The sequence below is a fragment of the Periplaneta americana genome, chromosome 16, assembly GCF_040183065.1.
Source record: "Periplaneta americana isolate PAMFEO1 chromosome 16, P.americana_PAMFEO1_priV1, whole genome shotgun sequence".
In the NCBI taxonomy this organism is placed as follows: Eukaryota; Metazoa; Arthropoda; class Insecta; order Blattodea; family Blattidae; genus Periplaneta; species Periplaneta americana.
The window spans coordinates 44069080-44090440 of record NC_091132.1 but is presented as its reverse complement, the minus strand read 5'-3'; the positions used below and the strand labels follow the sequence as shown (position 1 = coordinate 44090440).

At 35.4% G+C, this 21361-nt stretch overlaps 1 protein-coding gene across 1 annotated transcript; it reads left to right on the top strand.

The window, feature by feature from the left end:
* Nucleotides 1-1089: 1089 nt before the first annotated feature.
* On the top strand, nt 1090-9220 carry LOC138716160 (cuticle protein 19-like). Its single transcript, XM_069848991.1, has 3 exons — nt 1090-1218; nt 4854-5069; nt 8767-9220. The coding sequence occupies exons 1-3, from the start codon at nt 1204-1206 to the stop codon at nt 9034-9036; spliced, it is 501 nt and encodes a 166-aa protein (XP_069705092.1). The 5' UTR covers nt 1090-1203; the 3' UTR covers nt 9037-9220.
* Nucleotides 9221-21361: the final 12141 nt, after the last annotated feature.

Sequence of the window (21361 nt, the reverse complement as noted above, 5' to 3'; positions counted from 1 at the left end):
GAAACAAGGACACGACACATCTAATCAAATCAGAGCTGCAAACTATAGGCTAATTCAACTGTTGTGTGGGACAAATCTGTCTCAAAATACTTTTATTTTAATGCTAGCTGCCGAAATGTAGAATAATTTGTCCATTTTCTATGCGAAATTTTGTCGATTCCTTAGTCTCCCGTATTTTTTTTAAAGTTGGTAACCCTAATTGCAGGTGACAGATGAAATGAGCGGAAAATGAAGAGTGTTTATGGAATTATAGGCAGAAACGGAAGTACCCCTTGAAAAATCTTCAACGTCTGCTTTGTTCAGCACAAGGTAATATTAATCACGACCTGTCCGGCGATCGAACCCAGGCCACCTGGATTGAAGACCAGCGCTCTAGCATCTGAGCCACAGATGCGACGCTTAATCCTATCTTACGAGCATCCCTAATTTCAAACAGGCGTTAAGCAGAGCGTTACCAGCTCCTTGTTCACTAATGTTGCAAGTCACTATTCCCATCCGGTTTTCAGAAAGGTGTATCGAACTAGTGATTGTCCCGGAAAATCCGTTTAGATATTGTCGTAAAATAAAATATCAAGCCACTTATGATTTCAAGGTCAGTAATAATTCATTAAATTATTGAAATGCGTGCTGTTATAGCAAACAGTACACGCTATACATTGAAACGACTGCCGAGTTTCAGCGTACTCCATTAACGAATACTATACGGTGCATTATGTGGAGTAACACGCCTTGTTTCCAAGGTGACAGCACTTTATTTTCTTCCTTAGTGAAAGTGATTTCTTTTTGTTTTATCTTAGTGACGATAGTGTTTTTTTTTCTAAGCTCTATTCTCATAACCCTTTGTGGTCAGTTACTATTATCCTTGTGCTACACGTGAATGAAAGTCAAGAGTCCTGACTTCTTTTTCTTTTCATTTGTGTTCCCCTCGACGTCTTACATTGTCTTTTTGTACGCCCCGAGGCATTACAGTTCTTGTATTCCGTTTTTAAACTATGAAAACATTTTCCGCAATTGCTTGGTAGGGAATTACATCGGAACGGTATGAGTAATATTGGAACATAAGTTAAGGTCAGATCTAGACCTTGAAAAGTTTACAGCAATGGGTGTAGCAGAGCTATATAAAGGTTTGGACCGTTTTGCATGTCAGCATCAGTCCATAGCAGATCACAGGAGCTGTAACAAGCACCCACAAAGCTAGAAACAATGGCATTCGCTCAGGTAAGTGATATATCTGAGATAGGCTTCATTGGATGAAAAGCACAAACTTTGAATTTTTTTTATTTCTTAAAGGTTTCTCTCAGAAAGTAAGAGAGAATCGATCCAGGGATTTTCTGTATGATTTCTGTAAATAAACAAACTGTAAGACAGGATTCATAATAATACTTCTCTTTCTTCTGTCAGTATGCCGATTATCGTCTTTGAATAGCATCTGTAGCTTAGAAGTCATTATTACATTTACAGTAACTGAAATCACTTGACTGTATTTAAATAAATTACGTAGCCTAAAGTAAAATTTAAAATAATGTCATTCTTTCCAAACAGTTACCGTTCAGTAAATGGGATAATTATGTCTCAACTACATCTAACATCCCATCATGAATTTATTCAGTACTTCAATTACACTTTACAATCATATCATCATCTGTAAAGGGCTTAGGAGGTTTAAAAGAAAGTTAAATAAATTATATTAATTGAAATTATATTATAGTACTGACCGATTCTGAACTGTTTTTTTATTACTAAAAGACATGTTAAATTAATTTTTACGGTTAGAATACAGTCTTCGATTAATTCTGTAATTTAACAGGGATTTTAAGAAGAAAGTTGAAATTAAAATAGTATCGTATATACAGCTGTGTTTCGAAACATATCTTGAATAATAATTAAAATTACAATCACTCAATCGCCTCTGAAAAACTCTGTGCCGAAAACAGGGACGCTAACTAAATAGTTACAATTGAAATCTTATTGTATATGAATAGCCCCTTACACTACAAAGAGAGAGATGACATGTACAGAAGAATTAAAATTACAATCAACTCATTGTCTCTTAAATATCTTACACTCCAAGCAGGTATATCATATTACGTATGAGTTACAATTATAATAATTTCATCGTCTATGAAGGCCTCTATGGTGTGTACATGAATATAGTAAAGATTTAAAATTGCATTATCTCATCGCCTCTCAAAAGCTCCTATTGTACAAACAGTGACGCTAATTACAATGATATCGTTTCTGAATGGCATCTATGGTGTGAGCAGGGACATTAACTAAAGATTTAAAATTTAATTCTCTCATCGTCTCTCGAAAGCTTCTCTTCTACAAACAGTGGCGCTAAATAAAGAATTACATTTACAATGATATAATTTCTGAATGGTCTCTATGGTATCAGCAGGGACATTAAGTAAAGATTTAAATTTATAATTATCTCGTCTCTCAATATCCTCTCTTGTTCAAAGAAAGAAGTTAAATATGTAATTATAATCGCCTCTATGATTAAGGCAGGCTCGATAATAAAGAGTTATGGTACAAATTTCACAGTCCTGAATAACCTATGTGACTGTAACAGGGACGTTAAATAAATAATTATTATAGAAATAATCTCCCTATTTTTTAATATTATCTGTGATTCTAACATGAAAAAATAAAGAATTATAGTTACATTCTCTAAAAAGCCTCTATGAGGCAAAGAGAGACGATAAATAAAATTCAATTACAATCATTTTATCCTTTCTGAATAACTTCAGTGGTTTATAGTCACAGTCTTCTCTTCGTTTCTAAATAGCTTTTTTCAGTATTATAAACCCATTAATTGAAGTGTTTAGTTATAATTGTTATCTAATTGTCCCTTAATCGTAAAAATAATTATATATATATTCTAAGAATAGAAACAAAAGTTTCTGTTATAAAATATTTCTACATGTATTTCAAATGTTTATTTCAAATTTGAAACGCATCGAAAGATGCTATAACATGGTCAAGTACAAATTTATATAATAATACAGAACAGAACATATAATACAGAATAATACATCAGACTACAGAATATAATTACAACAATAGCAATAGAAATAAAATAATACAATCAATATAAAAAGAAGATACAATAATATTAACAAAATTTGAAGACCGAATGAGCAGCGCTCGTGTTCGGTCGCAGTTCAGATATATTATTAATATAAGAGGAATATAGAAAATAAAATAAAAAAGGAACTAAAATTAAAATTACAGCTACAATGAAATTATAAAATATAATATTAACATAGAGAAGAATAATATCGTACATGAATAAAGTAGGACAATTTATGAAAAATTATAATATAGCCTGATTAATTCATATACATAGGCTATAAATTTATTTAATCAAATTGAAGATATTAACACGTTTCTAATTTTCTTGTTATATGTTGGTGGGTTACATGTTAAAAGTTCCGGGTGTAATTTAGCTAAAGAATTATACAACCGGGAGCCAAAATTAATGCTATGCTTTAAGCCAGCAGATGTGAAACATTTAGGTTCTACTAATGTTGAATTATTATTTCATCTTGTGTCATGATTATGTGCCTGTAATATGAACTTATTACGATTTTTATGATAAAATTTTAACAGAGTATATTTATAAATTTTAAATACATTAAATTCAGAATAAATTAATTTAGTTGGATAATCAAAACATTTCTTCAAACAAATTTAATTATTCGTTTATGTAGTAAATTTAACGGACTAAGATTCATTTTTGTACTTCCACCACAAACCATATTCAATAATAGATTGAAAAATGACTAAATAAACATTTCGTAGAACTCTAATGGGTAAGTAGCATCGAAGATTGACGAATTTATAAATTGTTTTACGAAGCCTCTTACAGAGTTAACTTGTTTGAAAATGAAATGTGACAAACAATAATTTTTCAATTTAAACTCACATTTGTTTTAATTTTCGCTACCGTATATATAAATAAACGTACGATTACAAAACTCGATTTTACTACTAAAGATACAATTATTATATTATAGACATAATGCATCCAAAATAATAGGCGAACCTTCAGATCTTGGGCAATACGACCACGTTGAAGGGACCTGGAAGTATTTTCAAAACTTTAGAGACAATAAATCTGAATAGATTTCATTTCAAATTATTACGGTACTTCTCAGAATCTAATTGTGAGAAAAAAATATATATATATATATATAAAAGTATGGTTTGTTATGTACTTTCGTTACTTTATTTTATTTATTTACTTATTTATTTCTTCATTTCTTTACATATTTAATTATTTATTTATTTACATATTTCTTTATTTACACATTTACTTTAAGAATTTATTTATTTATTTTATTTTTATTTATTTATTACCAGTTTAAAATAAAAATGTTCGGAAATTTCAAGCAATAACGAAAAGATAATAACACAGAATAATTGCCTCAAAGTGACAGGCTAAACTGGAGTATTCTAAAAAAAAAAGTCCAGAAATATCTACTTTTCCCATGAGTATCATGGTCTTTGCCGATTAGAATCATGACCTCTTTTGTAAGGGACCATCGTCTTTCTGACTGAGCCACACTTGAGACAGGACTATATCTCAAACTGAAGTCCTGCTTATGATGCACTTGAATAGCTATAAAGGCTGGTTCACAATAAACCGGGAACGGAAACGACAACGAGAACGAGAATGGAAATAATGTTAAAATAGACGAATTCAAAAGTGAGCAATCACAATAGTTAATTGTGAATGCGATCATTTAAAAACACTTTAACAGTATTTCCGTTCTCGTTTTCGTTCCCGGTTTATTGTGAACCAGCATAACCAGAACAGACATGCAGATGAGCCGCGGTGTTTGTTGCAGATCGTTGCTGTCGTGTGTGTAGCCGTGGCCGTTGCCGAAGCCGGTGTCATCGCCGGTTACGGCGGGTACGGCGTCGCCGGCCTGGGACACGCCGGTCTGGGCCATGCTGGACTGGGCTACGGAGTCGCCCCGGTGGCCGCCGTGGCGCCCGTGGCAGCCGTAGCCGCTCCTCATGCCTTGGCTGTTGCTGCTCCCCATGCTGCTGTGGATTACTATGTAAGTCTAACTTTCCAAAGCTGTCACCATGACAACCCTTTTCTTTATACACAAATAAATAGAATTTGGGGTAGTATATAAAATTACACCGTAGCGTCGTGGTCTAAGGCATCCTGCCTAGGACTCGCGTTACGGAATGCGTGCTGGTTCGATTCCTCGTGGGGAAAGAAATTTTCTCATGAAACTTCGGCCAATGTATGGGACTGGTGCCCACCCAGCATCGTGATGCACTTGGGGAGCTACGATAGGTAGCGAAATCCGGTTGCGAATGCCAGCTATAACGGCTGGGGGGATCATCGTGCTAACCACACGATACCTCCATTCTGGTTGGATGATCGTCCACCTCTGCTTCGGCATGTGGGCGTGAGGTCAGCAGCCCTTCACGGGCTGTAGCGCTACGGATTATTATTATTTATATAAAATTACAGAGGAAAAAAAAACAGCCAATATTTTACTTTTTTAACACAAGTTTTGAATAGTATCCACCGCTTATATTTCAACTTGAATATCCTGAGTAGAATGCGATTAAATAGCTATCAGAATGAAGATCCTCTACAATACTTAAGTTAATGGGGACGTTAAAGGATATTACAATTTGCAATAGTCTCACCATGCAAGGGTAGCAATTTCTTCCTACCTTCCTTACTCTACTTAACCTCACTTTCATCCGATTTATCACTATGGGTGGGGACAGATTTATTGTATTTCGTCATACACCAGACATCTAAAAAATTACGGGATCTCCTGATCATGAGATTAGCATTCCTCAGGGCCATAGGTAAGACATCACAGGATGATGTACAACCACCAAACCAAGTGTATAAAAAATCACTTCCACTGCTCCACCCCAGAAATCGAACCTCGGATCTCTTGGTAGGGAAGTGTACGCGCTATCCACATAGTCCTGAGTGACAGTTAAAATAATTTCAAATTGTTATAGTAAAATTGTTAATTTGAAATGAATTACAATTTAAATACGAAGTAAATTCTTTCCACCGAGTTTTCGTAGCATGTCATTAAATTCAATCATTAATTCATAGTTTTCTGCCCAAGCGCAGATCCTTCACTGCAAACCCAGCATTATCCAATCTTCCCTTTTTTCCGTCTTCTTCTTAGTCTCCGCATACGATCAGTATAATTATCATAATGTTGTCTATCATCTGATAGGGCTATGTTCTTCTGCCTCGAACTTTTCTACCGTTCACCGTTCGTTCCAGTGCGTCTTTCAGTAGACAGTTTCTCCTTAGACAGTGACCCAGCCAGTTTCTTTTCCTATTCCTGATCAATTTCAGTATTATTATTTCTCCACTCAATCTTTCTAGCACAGCTTCATGTCATGAAGCGAAAGCACAAGCATTTGCTTCATCGGGAGTGCCAACCAAAACTGTACTATTATTATCTTTCAAATAAAAATATTATTATTTATTATTTTGACTGTCCATTTCACACGCTCCATTCTTCTCCATTCGCATTTCAAATGCTTTCAGTTGTTTCTCTTCACTTCGTTGTAGTGTCCATGTTTCTGCCCAATATAATGCCACATTCCACACAAAGCACTTCACTAGTCTCTACCTAAATTATTTTTCCAAAGGTCAGCACAAGGTAATGACTTTCCTATTAAAAGTTTTTTTCATATTGCTACGCTTCCTGGTGGCATCTCGTGTTGCTACTTACAGAACACTCCAAGTATCTGAAGCTGTTCACTTGTTCTACTGCCTCATTTCGAATTCGCACGTTTACCTTCTTTATTTTTCTTCCGATAACCATGGTCTTTGTTTTCTTTGCATTTATCTTCATCCCATACTGCTCACAGCTGTCATTTATGGTCCAGTAGCATATCTATTAGTACCATCTCCTCTTCTGCTAACAACGCCATATTGTCAGCAAATCTTATACAATTTATTATTTTTCCTTCTCCCATAAACCCTCATGTTCTGAAAACATTTCTTTACTAAGTCTTCCAAGTAAATGTTGAGCAAGGTAGGTAATATATGAATATTAATGAAAATATACTTTAAAATTAATCAATTGCAATTGAAGGATTCAGAACCATAGTGGGCCAAGCGTCATTTACTAAAACCGTAGAAAACAAGGGTTAAAATGAACTTATTAGCATAATTCAATGGAAACATATAACAAGTAATATAAAGTATACATATTAAAACTAAATTATATGTCAATCTTCATTAAACTATGGTATTCACTTAACTTTAACCCTTGCTGTCTCCGTTTTTAATAAATGGCGCTTGGCCCACTATGGCTCTGAACCCGTCAATTACAGTCATCCTATACATTAGAGCAGCGGTTTAGAACCATTTCAACATGTAGCACATCCTTAAATTGGCAAAGCTTCATTTCTCCCAGTAGTTTATTAAACCATGTCGGACCGTAAAGAAAACAACTATCGCAATGTTCATATTTTAAATGTTGTAGCCTTCAATATTATAGTATTGTGGAGTTTTAATTTTCCTACCAATTTTTTTTCTATTGTCTATTAAAATTTTAGCATACAGCCTATTAACCTGTTGTATCCTATAGGATACTGTGTCTATTTAAGGGTTAAAGGAGTAATTTAAAATCCGCGGCACACTCATATAATCTAAATCAGTGGTTCGCAACCAGGGGGGAATTTTGAGGGTTTTAGAGGAAATCTGTTTACTGAAAGTTGACTTGTGCCTCGTTCACTGAATGTTGATTCTTGTGGACTCACTTTTTTACTACTGTTTCACTTTCATGTCTGCAATTTACTACGACAACATTCTCTATTCTCAGTTTCTCGCGTCAATTCGATTGAAAATGGCTTCCTTAGAGGGATATCATAGAATAGATATGTTAATAGTACATTATGCAACGAGCCTATAATGATAGTAATTAAGAAGCGAGTATGGATGTTTATGAAACGAGCGCAAGCGAGTTTCATAATTTTCATACGAGCTTCTTAATTACCATTATAGGCGAGTTTCATACGACTTTTTATGCTCGACCATATTTATAACTTGAAATTACCGGTATTCAGATGTATACATTTTATTTGTATCTGACAAGATCGGAAGTGACCTTGTTCTAGGTATTGAATTTTGAGATGCGCGCAGACGCGAAAGTATTGATTTTTTTCCGAGGAACAATAATGGCATTGACCTTGATGTAATCCCGTTAAACTTGATATAACCTTGATTATTGAAGTCGACATTGAAAAACGAGATGACAAATTGAATTTATTTGAATATTATTTACAATTAACGCCAATTATTATAGTAATAGAACATAACCTTCTGCGACAGTATTGGATTTCCAGCCTCCGTGACTTTTCGCTAATTCTCTTTCGATTGCATATCCGAGAATAATCGATACTTGCGGTTTTATAACGGTACAAAGCTGACTTGTCATTGGCTTAACACCTGCAAGCAGAGTTGTCATTGGCTGAACACCTGTACTTTAATGAGTAGGTGTACTTTAATGACATGCATTAAAGGACTGCTACCAGGTGTGTAATTACTACATTTCGGCATGGTCGAGCATAAAATTAATTGCTCTTACAGTCATCCTATACCTGAATATTCTCTGCAGTTCAAAACCAACTATGCAGAATTACTATTACAGCCTCATTCTCCTGTAAACAGCAGCGTCTCCAGTAGGCGTACAAGAGTCGTTAAACATAGTAATGCATGAACAACGGCACGGTGCTTTCTCTCTGCAGGCCTACCCCAAGTACTCTTACAACTATGGAGTCGCTGACGCCCTGACCGGTGACGTCAAGAGCCAGGCCGAACACCGTGACGGAGACCTCGTCAAGGGTCAGTACAGCCTCGTCGAGCCCGACGGCACCCTCCGCGTCGTCGACTACACCGCCGACGCCATCAACGGATTCAACGCCGTAGTGTCCAAGCACGGCCATGCTGTCCACCCCGCCCCCGCCGTGGCCGTCCACCCCGGAGTCGCCCACCTCGGCTACCACCACGGAAAGTAAGAGGGGCCCAAGCGTCAAGCATCCATCCTCCCTTACGACGACTCGACGGCCGCGCACGTGTACCATAACATACCCACCCCTCGCTTTTTATAACAAGAAATTCTGAATCCATCCTAATTTTATTATATATTTAAATGTCCTGTATAGTGCAATATTTTATCAAATAAAAAGCGTCTTTTTTTTACTTGGTGTTCAATGCTTTCCCAGTTTATACCTATCGATCCTAAGACAATTCACAAAATAAGATAATGTTGGAGATAAAATTCCAAGTAATTTGAGAAATAGTGCGTACAAAAACACACACACGTATGTACATTACTGCTGTACCTACATCTTATAAGCATAGCTAGGAACTTCGTACCGATCGCTTTCGCCCTATGCAGAGTACGTCCAGCAGTTGATAAAACTTCGTAAAATAACCGATTAAAAATAACATTGTACATACTAGTAATGGTATCTCTTAATTTATCTCTTCACTAATATTGCAAATGAAAGGTCATGGGGGGGGGGAACAAAACGTCGATGTCCACCTTTTGGCATTTTTAGTTAAGTAGTAGGCCTACACTCTGTTGTTCTTCAGAAGTACTACGAGCCTGTCGAGTCAACACGCGCTAATAAGCAACGTAGTCCTTTTAAAACAGATTTGAGTCGCCCTGGGTAGCGTAGTCGGTATGGCGCTGGCTTTCTGTGCCCGAGGTTACGGGTTCGATCCCGGTCCAGGTCGATGGCATTTAAGTGTGTTTAAAAGCGACAGGCTCATATCAGTAAATCTACTGCATGTAAAAGAAACCTGCGGGACAAAATTCCGGCACTCCGACGACGATGATATGACCTCTGCAGTCGCGAGCGTCGTTAAATAAACCCAAACTTTAAAAACAGATTTGAAGATATGTACTGTAGGTAAAGAACAATCGATGTCAACGCGTTAAAACGTCATTTTCTCAAAAGAACTTATTATTGACATCGACATTTCTTTCCCCTAGTCCTTCAAATTCTCAAATTCGGGGCTTGGATATCTTCAGATTAGCTCTGGGACAACGTTAAACCACAGTGAGAAGTATGAAGTGACGTCCTTGGATTACGACATCACGTCACTTCCTGCAGGCGTCGGAAACAAACTCACACACACACACACATACATACACACAATGTCTCCGCGGTGAAAGTGGCCTTATATCGTAACAAAGGCCTCTTGTACAGCTGAGAGAGTTTTTAATGCTTGTTACTTCATGTCGTGTTTCATTTTTATTACACATGCAATCGTAATACTTTATTAAATTACAGAACATTTGCGAGAAGAAAACTCACACACATACACACACACACTACCTCGGCAAAGAAAGTTTTGCAAAAAAAAAAAAAAACAGCAACAACAACGACAATAACACAACGTACTCTTTGTCTCATGTACAATTCGACAATACTGTCTACTTAGCAAAACTTAAAATATCTCACTGGCCAGTATCTCTTTACATTTGTGTATCAAAATGACTATGACAATGACCACTGCCTTGTTGGAATTGTTGACGACAATGATGGAGATGATGACAGTGATGAAGAAGGTTACAACAAATGATGACAACAAATGGTGAGAATGGTAGCAGTTATAGACAATGATGATGCTCACAAATGATGGAATGACAAGAGTTGCGAGCTCGAGAGGTGGCGCATGCGTTCCGCATTGGGGAGGACCGTGATTCGATTCCCGGACCCACCAATCTGACTGTGGTTTTTCCGTGGTTTTCTACAGTTACTTAGGCAAATACCGAGTTGGAATTTTTATTTCCACAGTCCATTTACCTTCCCCTCCCGTGTAGAAAAAGAATTTAGATTTCATATTACTCATCTTCTTCATCTCATTTTATACAAATATTCAGGTCAAGACGCATGTCTTCGCCCACTTACGGGGGGCGTCCTCTTTGTAACTATCCCTGGGTTCCCAGCCTTCCGCAATATCTCTCCCAGGATTCATTTCTTAAGAACACTTTCAAGGGCGCTTCGACACCTTGGAAGGGCCGTTGAAATGGATCCTGTGCTGCTTGATAACCTTGGCGGATATGAACTTAGGACAGGGGGAAACGGGGGAAAGCAGAGAGGTAGGGGCCCCCATTGGGTTAGCGGGTGAGGGGTCACATGCTACAGGTGGGCTGGTACACCTCATCCTCATTCATCCCATAAATTCGGGGTGCACAATAGGCCTCAGTATGGCCGACGTAGAAAGAGTCGTCTCTAACCCGACCCTAGCCACCATTACCTTATCTAACCTAATCTAATCTACGCGAGATGATGATGATGATGTTTATGATGATGATGGAGACGAGACGACAACAAATTATGGGGATAACAGCAGTTATGGGGATGATGGTGATAATTAATGGAGTGTACAGTAGTTATGGGCAATGAGATGATGCTAACAAATTTTTGATGACAACAGTTATGGAGATGGTGGTGAAATTCATTGCTGGTAAACGTCTTCCGAGAAAACATTCCAAAATCAGAGGATGAACGAAAGAGATCGTAGCGTGAAAGAAAGCAAACAGTGAACCGCAAAAAAATTAAAACTCGAAGGAGTTAGAAAATGTTGAACAAATAAAAAGGCATTTTCTAAACTTTCTTTTGCAGTTCAGTTACAAAGTGCCAACGATTTAGTGAATGTTTCAACATAGCCAAAAATTAACAATCAGCGACGGCAATGTCCAATTCCAGCCTGTCTTCGGGCAGTTGACTAACCAACTACACATTGACAGCATAAAAATTTTCACTTCTGCTAAGCGTACAAACTACAAATTTTACTGTTGTATTTATATAAAACCTGCTAGCCTAATATCTTTCAAGAATAAAATCTCACAATTTAAGTTCCATTCAATTAAGTGAATCGTCATATTTGACAGCCTTCCTTCTTCTTGTCTGTTTCTTGGAACGTTTTCTCTTCGCAAAATACGAAGGTTTATGATCCAACGTAAGACATTTTATGAGGCGGGATATCCATCCGGGATACAGTAACATCACAAGCTATTTCCTTCCGCAAACATGTCATATCTCAATGCCATCGTTCTCATTTTAAGGTTTTGATGTTCCTTGATAAGTACATAACGTTACAACATTGTGTTGGAAAGATTCACGTACAGAATACGTACTCACGCAACGCGTTCTGGATAGTACACAACAACATTCGTGCATCCGATATCACTTCAATATATTGTCAATCATAAGGAATCAATTAATGGCAATGGAAAATATTACAACAAATTGTGTACTACTTAATTTACTGCCGAAAATGAATGTCACTTGATTTACATAACCAAAAAATTGTCATTTTATGCACGAGTTCTCTTCTTCTTCTTCTTCTTTCTTCTAAAATTAGGATAAAATCCTGTTCAATCCACTATTCTTCCATCTTCTTTTTGACGGCCCAAGCTTCTCGTCCCACATGGAGAGTTCTCTCTTGCGATTTTTACAAGCTTTCCATCTTCCATTCGGTTAATATGGCCATTCCAGTCTTGTCTGCGTCGAATTACCCACTGGCCGATCTGTTGGATGTTACAAGTTTCACGAATTACCTCACTTCGTTCCCGATGGAATAGTGTTTTACCAGTTATTCTTCTCAACAACTTCATTTTTGTTGTCTCGAGTAGTTTTTCTGTTCTTTTAGTGTCAGGTCGTGATTCACAAGCATATGTTAAAATTGGCCTTATAACTGACTTATAAACTCTACACTTTACCTCTTGACGTAGATATTTATTATTCCATATATTATTATTTAGTGCCCCTGCTATTCTTAAGGCTTTATTTGTTTGTTCTTTCACTTCCTTGTATAAATCTCCATATTAGGTGATACATATGTCCAGGTAAGTAAATGAATTGACTTGTTCAATTATTTTATTTTCTATTTCCAATTTACAGGTAAATAAGAGTCTTTGTAGGTCATCTTCATTTTCAGCAATCAGAACTATATCATCAGCGTAACACACAACTGAAATATTTGATTGGCCCATTTTATACCCTCTTCTATTCACTTCGTATATAATTTCCTATGCTGACATTTTACTGACTGACCTTTCCAGCGACAACAAAACGAAACTTCAACGTGCTCATAATTTGTTTGTAAGCAATGTTCGTAAATATGATCATATTACTCCATCCCTTGAAACAACAGGTTGGCTTAAACTGGATAAAAAAAGAAATTTACATTCACTTCTCCTTCTCTTCGAAATCTCGAACTCTTCTATTCCTTCGTACCTGTCGTCTCGCTTCACTTACCTTTCTTCCCACCACAATCTGAACACACGCTCTCGCCATGAAACAATACTAACAATACCATCCCATCGCACCTCCTCATACTCATCCTCTTTCACAATAACAATAGCCCTGCCAAGACTCTAGAATTCGTTACCTGCTAGCATCAGGGACTGTCGAAATAAAATTTAATTCAAACGCAAACTTGCTAGGCACTTGGTCAGTAATTGAGACTCGTTCAGACATTGTTTCTTGTAAATAGTTCTCTTAATCTATCACAAAATATCTCAATATATGGTAATTTCATCACTATAGAATTTTGTTATTCTAGGTTTAATTTGTAATTCAGTAAATACAAAAATATTCTTTGTTATTAATTTCTATGATAAATTGTATAAATTAATACTAAATAACTAAATTTCAACTATTATTAGGGGAAAAAGTAACGGGCTTAATGAGTCTCCCTGTCTTATTCCATTTCCTGCATTTATAGGCCTACTACCAGCCGTTGTTTTATTCACTTTGAAGTTAATTTCATTATCTGTATATATATATATATATATATATATATATATAATTAATTTTATTAGAGATTCGGGGACATTCCTTTTATATAAAATATGCACTAAATCAATGCACGAGTGTTTATGTAAAAGACGAGAGTATTTTCCCTGAACCAAAATACAAAAAAAAAAAAAAAAATGGAATAAAATTACATTACATCTTGATTACACAATTTTTAACACTACTGTATATCACTTAGAAACAATATATATAGGCCTATATAATATTAATTTCACATGTTAATTTGAACTAATTCAATTTTCGCCAGAAGCACGGACAGACTTCAGTGACATATCACCACAGTCTAGTATATACAGTCACGAAGCTCAATATGTAGTAAATATGCATCCATAGATAGTTGCTAACCACTAGGATCACTAATATCGCCTCGTTACAGACAATGCGAAATAGTACTGGCACAGTCTAACGTTCCTAGCATCCTCACAACTCAAGCTTCGTGACTGTATATACTAGAGTGTGATATCACCTAGATCGTGCTGCAACACTCGCTTGTCTGGTTTTAAATAAATGCATCGATTTCAGGTTCCCACCGAGTAATATAGGCTTGATCAATCTCGAAGGAAAGTTGGCATCCCGTTCCTATTCACATCGCTGGAAAGCAGCTCGACTAATACTCTTGCTTTCTACTGACAGGACCCGACCTAACCTAATCTTAATGAAGCCTGTTTTGTTACTGCATGTAACAGAGTTACCTGAGAGAACAAGACATTCTAATTGCATATGTTAATTATGGAGTAAGCTTCCACACATGACAAGAGACCAGCTACATCATACTCGTATTCACATGAACACAATTATGAAGATTTTTAAGAATTTTACTGAGGATCATATAACGGTTGGTATGAAGGGAAATCGTGGGAAATTTATCATGCTGAGAAGTACAATAGTTAAATTGGAATGTGGTAGGAAAAAAAAAAAGGTGTTTCATTTCACTTTCTTATAGACAACAATGAATCAATGATGCAAGGCATTTCATACCCAGCCAGAAGTTCATAAAATATATTTTCTCTCTAATTGGATATAAATAAGAATACATGGAAAGCCCAGGATTCTTGTAAATTACTAATTTTAATGAGGAAAATGAAATTATCTCACGAGTGTCTAGAGCTCTCACCTATGCAGGCAATGGGCATTAATAGCAGTAGGAATGTTAGCTCTACGTACTTCCCTCGTTTATTCCTAAGGAAAATTCTGACGCTCAGTCGAGCCCAAGACTTTAACGTAACTGGAAGGATTAGGCCAGCAGTCATCAGAACACTGCACGCTCGGGCTAGTGTCCCTTACCCGCGAACATGACAGTCCTAGCGTGCAATCGTCGTCGCTGGCGGGGGTATGCTGTATCTCTATCTCTTGTGCACGACGGAGCAGACTTCCTTACCCTCTGTGCATTCTACCCATTTCAGCGAGTGCTGACGACCACTGGATTAGGCAATTGAAAATATCCACTGCCCCATCAGAAATCGAATCCGCGATTTTAAGCTTTGTAGAATAGCGCTTTATATTATTATTATTATTATTATTATTATTATTATTATTATTATTATTATTATTAACTTCATCTCCTTGCTTAGGCCTCATAACTGGTGCCTTGTTGGTATAATTTTTTTCTGCTAATGTTGGACAAATAGAGAATTTCCACTTTCTAAAAACCGGAGGCTCAATAAAAGCAATTTCTCAGAACACTACATCAAGTAATTTGCGGAGATTAAATTTCCAACATAAAGATTTGAGAAGATTTGGATAGAGTAAAGGTTGGTAATATTGCGATACAAGTAATATTGCGGTAGTAAAATTGTAATAAATTATCAAAAAGAACCGAATAAGAGAAGGATCAGTTTTGTGCTGAAACTTGTGCGTCAACGTATTAATGGAATATTCGTGAAGAAGTTTCTGCAAAAAACTGATCCTTCTCCACGAATATTTCATTAATACGTTGACGCAAAAAACCGATCTTCCTCTCGCTCAGTAAAATTGTAATAAATTGCCAAAAGGAACCATCTCAATATTACTCACATCACAATATTATCAACCTTTACCTTACAAGTAATATAATAGGTGGTCCACAACTGTGGAGTAAAGATTAGCATATCTGACCGTGAAACATGCTGGCCAAGTTACCTGGTTTTTCCGAGGTTTTTCCTCTCAACTAATTGAAGCAGAATCGCTCGGTTACATTTTCGGCGTTGGACCTCGGACTCATTTAAATTTCATTAAATTAAACTTCATCTATCACCTTTCAATAATTTCAGGTCAGCCAAGGAAGCAGCAGGATGTTGTATCGCAATTTACATGTATATTATGGCATCTAAATGAAAAAGCTGCAGAAGTCCCAAGGGAACGGAGGAAATTTCGTAATTGGAATCCGTGATGTCCAAATGAATCGATATATGGCACCAAAGAGTGAATCATGATACCTAGACTAACACGATCTCCAGGTCAAGATAGGATACAGCAGGATGTAGTAAGTTTATACAGTATGAACTGTAAGTAATGTATTAATTTCAGGGGGTTGTTCTTTGGGATATTTCAAACAAAAATGTTTAATAAAATTTTACTCGTTTTTGCTTCCTTTTCGAGATAAAAATTGTTTTATATGAAACATTTCATAGCGCGTTTTGGGAAACTCATTCATTTAATTCCCAAAATACTAAGTAAATTTAAGAGAGTAGTGTATTGTGATAATAAATTATTGAAATAATTTTATTTCTGTCTTTTAAATGCACTACAGAAATTTAACCCGAACAAATTTAACATTGAAAAATTTCTTTGCAGAACGAAAATATATATTATTGTTGCGATCAAATTTTTTCAAATTTAAAGGAAATTACTAAAATTCTTCAATGATTTATTATTATAATACACTGTTTTCTTAAACCGACTGAGCATATTGGGAATTAAATCAGTGACTTTATCAAAATAAGTTAAGAAATGGTTTACGTAAAACAATTTTTATCTCGAATAGGAAGCAAAAACGATCAAAATTGTATTAAATTTTTTATTTCAAATATCTCAAAGAATAACCTCATGAAATTAAATACATTACTTACGCTTCATTCTGTCATTCATTCATTTAGTGTTTTGCCCAAGGGTAGGTCTTTCATTGCAAACCCAGCTTTCTCCAATCTTTCCTATTTTCTGCCTTCTTCGTTTCCTCATATGATACATATATCTTAATGTTGTCTATGATCTGATATCTTCTTCTACACCGAACTCTTCTCCCGTTCACCATTCCTTCCAGTGCAACCTTCAGTAGGCAGTTTCTTCTCAGACAGTGACCCAAACAATTCCTTTTTCTTTTCCTTGTCAGTTTCAGTCAATCTGTGTATGAAGTTGTCAGTTGAAATGAAAAAATCATGTTCAAAAAATAAGTTGGGCTTCCCAAACCAGCACTTTATTACAAACCAAAGGGCATGAAAGAAGTGCGGATACTTAAGATTCAATGGTTGCATCAATTCTGAGTCTTGGAACAGGAGATTTCGCTTCGGGATTTTCTGATATTCGTCTTGAGAGTTGGGGATAACCTCAGAAAAAAAAACACAACTAGATTAATCAGTCCAAGCGGGAATCGAACTCACAACTGCGCGCAGTCTCATAACACTAGTCTCTCTCACTATCCTAGGTGCGCCGGCGACTGCAAGAGTACGTATAAATATGCCTATACCAAATCAAGAGTTCGAAAAGTGTCCAGAAGAGTCCGGCCTGGAAAGCTTCTTAAAATGTACAATTCATAAACTCTATATAATACTTCAATGTGGTCGAAATTCCTTGCAGAATCCAAGCATTATTCCACATAATACCTGAATTATGTGCAGGCCTTTATGAATACATAAATTATAACCTTCATACCTTCCGTTTCTTTAAACGCGAATGTTTTATTACCCATGCGGTATCTCACACGTGTTGAAATGTGTTTTTATTCTGCAACAATTGTACGCAATCCGACATTGTTTTGTTTATTACGTTACGGATCAGAACGATGAGAATTGTGTCGGTTGCGGGTACTGCTAATAGAGGAATGAGAAGATGTGGGGTGAAGTAGGGGCAATGAATGGAGAACAGATAGGCGCAAAAAGAACGCAAAACTGTGGGCGGAAACGCCCGGCTTGACGAAACTGTAGTAAAAGAAGACTGGAAACATATTCAGAGAGCAGGGGGTAACCAAAGTAACACGCTTTGAAAGCTGTGAAGTGAGTATGTTGCAGTAAATGGTTTAAAAGTTTTTAAAAGTCAGGAGTTCTCAAAATATCTGAAACCTCATCTCCCTTCACATGCCACATTTTCCTTCCGAAAAAAAAAACTGAAATTCGATTTGGTGATTTTTTTTTTTTTTACAAAATAGTATTTTATGCTCGACCATGCCGAAATGTAGTAATTATACACCTAATAGTAGCCCTTTAATGCACCTCATTAAAGTACACCTATTCATTATAATTCAGTTGTTCAGCCAATGACAAATCACCTTTGTACCGTTATAAACCGGCCAGTATCGATTATTCTCGGATATGCAATCGAAAGACAATTAGCGAAAAGTCACGGAGGCTGGAAATCCAATACTGTCGCGGAAGGTTATGTTCTATTACTATAATAATTAGCGTTAATTGTAAATAATATTCAAATAATTTCAATTTGTCATCTCGTTTTTCAATTCTAAATCAATTTCCAGGTTATATCAAGACTAATGTTCTCTAGGTTATATCAAGGTCAGTGATATTCGTGCCTCGGAAAAAATCAATACCTTCGCGTCTGCGCACATCTCACAATTCAGGTCAGTTCCGTTCGTCACTACATAACCATAACATGAAAACTTATTAATAATATCAAGTTAGAAATACTGTCGAGCATAAAAAGTCGTGTGAAACTTGGCTATAATGGTAATTAATACGCTCGTATGAAAATTATGAAACTCGCTTGCGCTCGTTTTATAAACAAATATACTCACGTCTTAATTACTGCCATTATAGGCTCGTTGCATAATGTACTATTACATAACTAGCCTGTAATCTTTTAAATTTAAAGATACAAGATGTCAGGGACTGCCGGACTTTATCACAATTCAAAATTAAATTGGAAAATTTTGTCTTGTTTAATGCTTTTTAGATATTGCTAGAAGTGTCGATTTGTGTTTTTTTTACTCCAGATTAAAATCGCAAGTTTCTTGTTTATGTTAGTTAATTAGGATACAATTAATTATACTTAATCACTCATTTAAAGTTTGTGTGACTGCAACCTGTGTATATTTTTGTGTGACTTTACTTCGTTTATAGTGTTTTTTTTTTCCTTTTTATTTCTGTTATTGTATTTGTATTCCTGGTGTTGTGGAAGAGAAGGCCTTATGGCCTTAACTACACCAGAATAAATAAATAAATAAATAAATAAATAAATAAATAAATAAATAAAATACAACATTAAAATGAAATAAATATGTACAGTAGTGGTAAAAAAACCGGACCGACACTTGTAGTTGATTTCAGAACCTTTTTCACTCCAGAGCACGATAGACTGGTAACTAAGGCTTTCGTGGTTCGAATCCAGCATGGGAAGGAAACTTTCTTTAGTTCCTTATTCAAATTTATTCCCAATACTTTTCGATAGCTGGTAAAATTCATGTTCTGGGAATAATAAGTTAATTAAGTAGTAAAATGTAGCTGCAATCGAAAAGTATTGTATTCCCAATTTGAATAAGGAACAAAAAAAAACAGTTTCCTTCCCAGGCAGGAATCGAACCACGAAAGTCTTAGTTATCAGTCTGTTGTGCTCTGGAGTGAACAAGGCTCTGAAATCAGCTACAAGGGTCGGTCCGGTTTTTTTTTTTTTTGCCACTACTGCAGACATATTGAAATTTTGCATGTTGCACTTCATTATAGCTACATTATAGCCTACTCTTAGATTTTAGTTTCCCCATACAGCCGCACTAGGGCGTCACGACTCACAGTTTGAGAACCCCTGTATAGGTTTATGTAATTTAAAACAACATAAAACGTCATAAAAGCGATTCAAAGCATACTAGCCTACTATCTTTTTTTTGCCTTAATTTAAAATAGGGTTGCCTGGTTTTACGTTTTTCCCGTATTCTTACGTTTCCTGCATGCTAATGTGGCCTTACGTTTTTCATTCCCCTGTACAACATTTTTTTCCTTTATTTCGAATTTGGAGCTGGGTAATTCTAAGATATAATATAACAGTTTCTATTACTTTTCTTATTTTATCACTGGGATCTAGATTTTGAAAATACTTTTACTTTAGTACTATTGCAGAGATCACTCCATTGCTTACAATCGATAGTCGCAGAGATCACTCATTGCTACAATTGATACTGCTATCAATGGATGTAGTACCGATAGTTGATTACTGACTGTATTGCTAAAGATGGGATGATGTGTCTAAGTGGATCAAATTCTTCACATTTATGCCTCAGCAGGAGTGCCAAATATTTCCCGACTCATATGTTTCATACTGAGCATACCTGAATCGAATGCGTTTGTGGAACGAGTGTTTTCAATGATGAAGAACAAATCACTGATGTGAGGAACAGATCCTCACCAGAACTGATAAATTCAGAGCTTCAAATTGTTATAAATTTTTACATGCACTGCAAAGAGCTCTTTTAATGTATTCAAAAATGACAGTATCCTAAATTGCTAAATGAAGCTAAATCAGTTTTAAAATATGAATGTGTCGTTAAAAATTAGATACAAGGGCACAAAAATTTGAGTCTGTGTACAATGGTTGTATGTTTAATCCTTTAATATGTAATTTCAAATAGAAATTATGAAAGCATGAATTAGGCCTACAGAAATGTGTAGATGAAATCTTCCTTTTTTATTATGAAAAGTTGGCTAATCTAATTGAAAATTTGAAACAAAAATAAATATTTATTAAAAACATGATATTATTAGTAATATTATTATTGTCATTATTATTATTATTGTTGTTGTTATATAAATTCGAAATTTCTTTCACCAGTCTCCAGATGCATTAAAAATTCCAACATGCCTGGCTGCGAATTCGATCCATTCAATTTATAGACTTAGTTTGCTCTTGGCAATGATTTATCTTTTATGTATTCTTTCAGACATAATTAATTATCATTGTATCATCACTATTATTCTCATAGTGTTCTTAGTTATGTTTTAAAGTCATCCATTATTCTGTCCATTCATCGTCATTATTATCATTTATTGAAATTGTCTTTATGTGTAATAATTATTTTTGTGCACTTTTATTATTTTGTCATTATCAATTTTGTCATATTGTAATCATGATTTGTGCTGAACTGTTATTGGCTTCTGGCTGTTGTACAGAACAATAAATAATAGTAAATAAATAAATACATAAACAAAATAAATAAATAAAATAAATAAATAAACAAAATAAATAAATAATTAAACAAAATAAATAAACAAATAAATAAGTAAATAAATAAATAAACAAAATAAATAAACAAGTAAAATTTTTATTATATTTTTATTTTTATTATTATTATTATTATTATTATTATTATTAT

Bases quoted from the DNA above. Each gene is read 5' to 3' on its own strand.
- LOC138716160 (XM_069848991.1), top strand. The intron at 5,070-8,766 runs GTAAGTCTAACT...TTCTCTCTGCAG, and splicing joins ATGCTGCTGTGGATTACTAT to GCCTACCCCAAGTACTCTTA.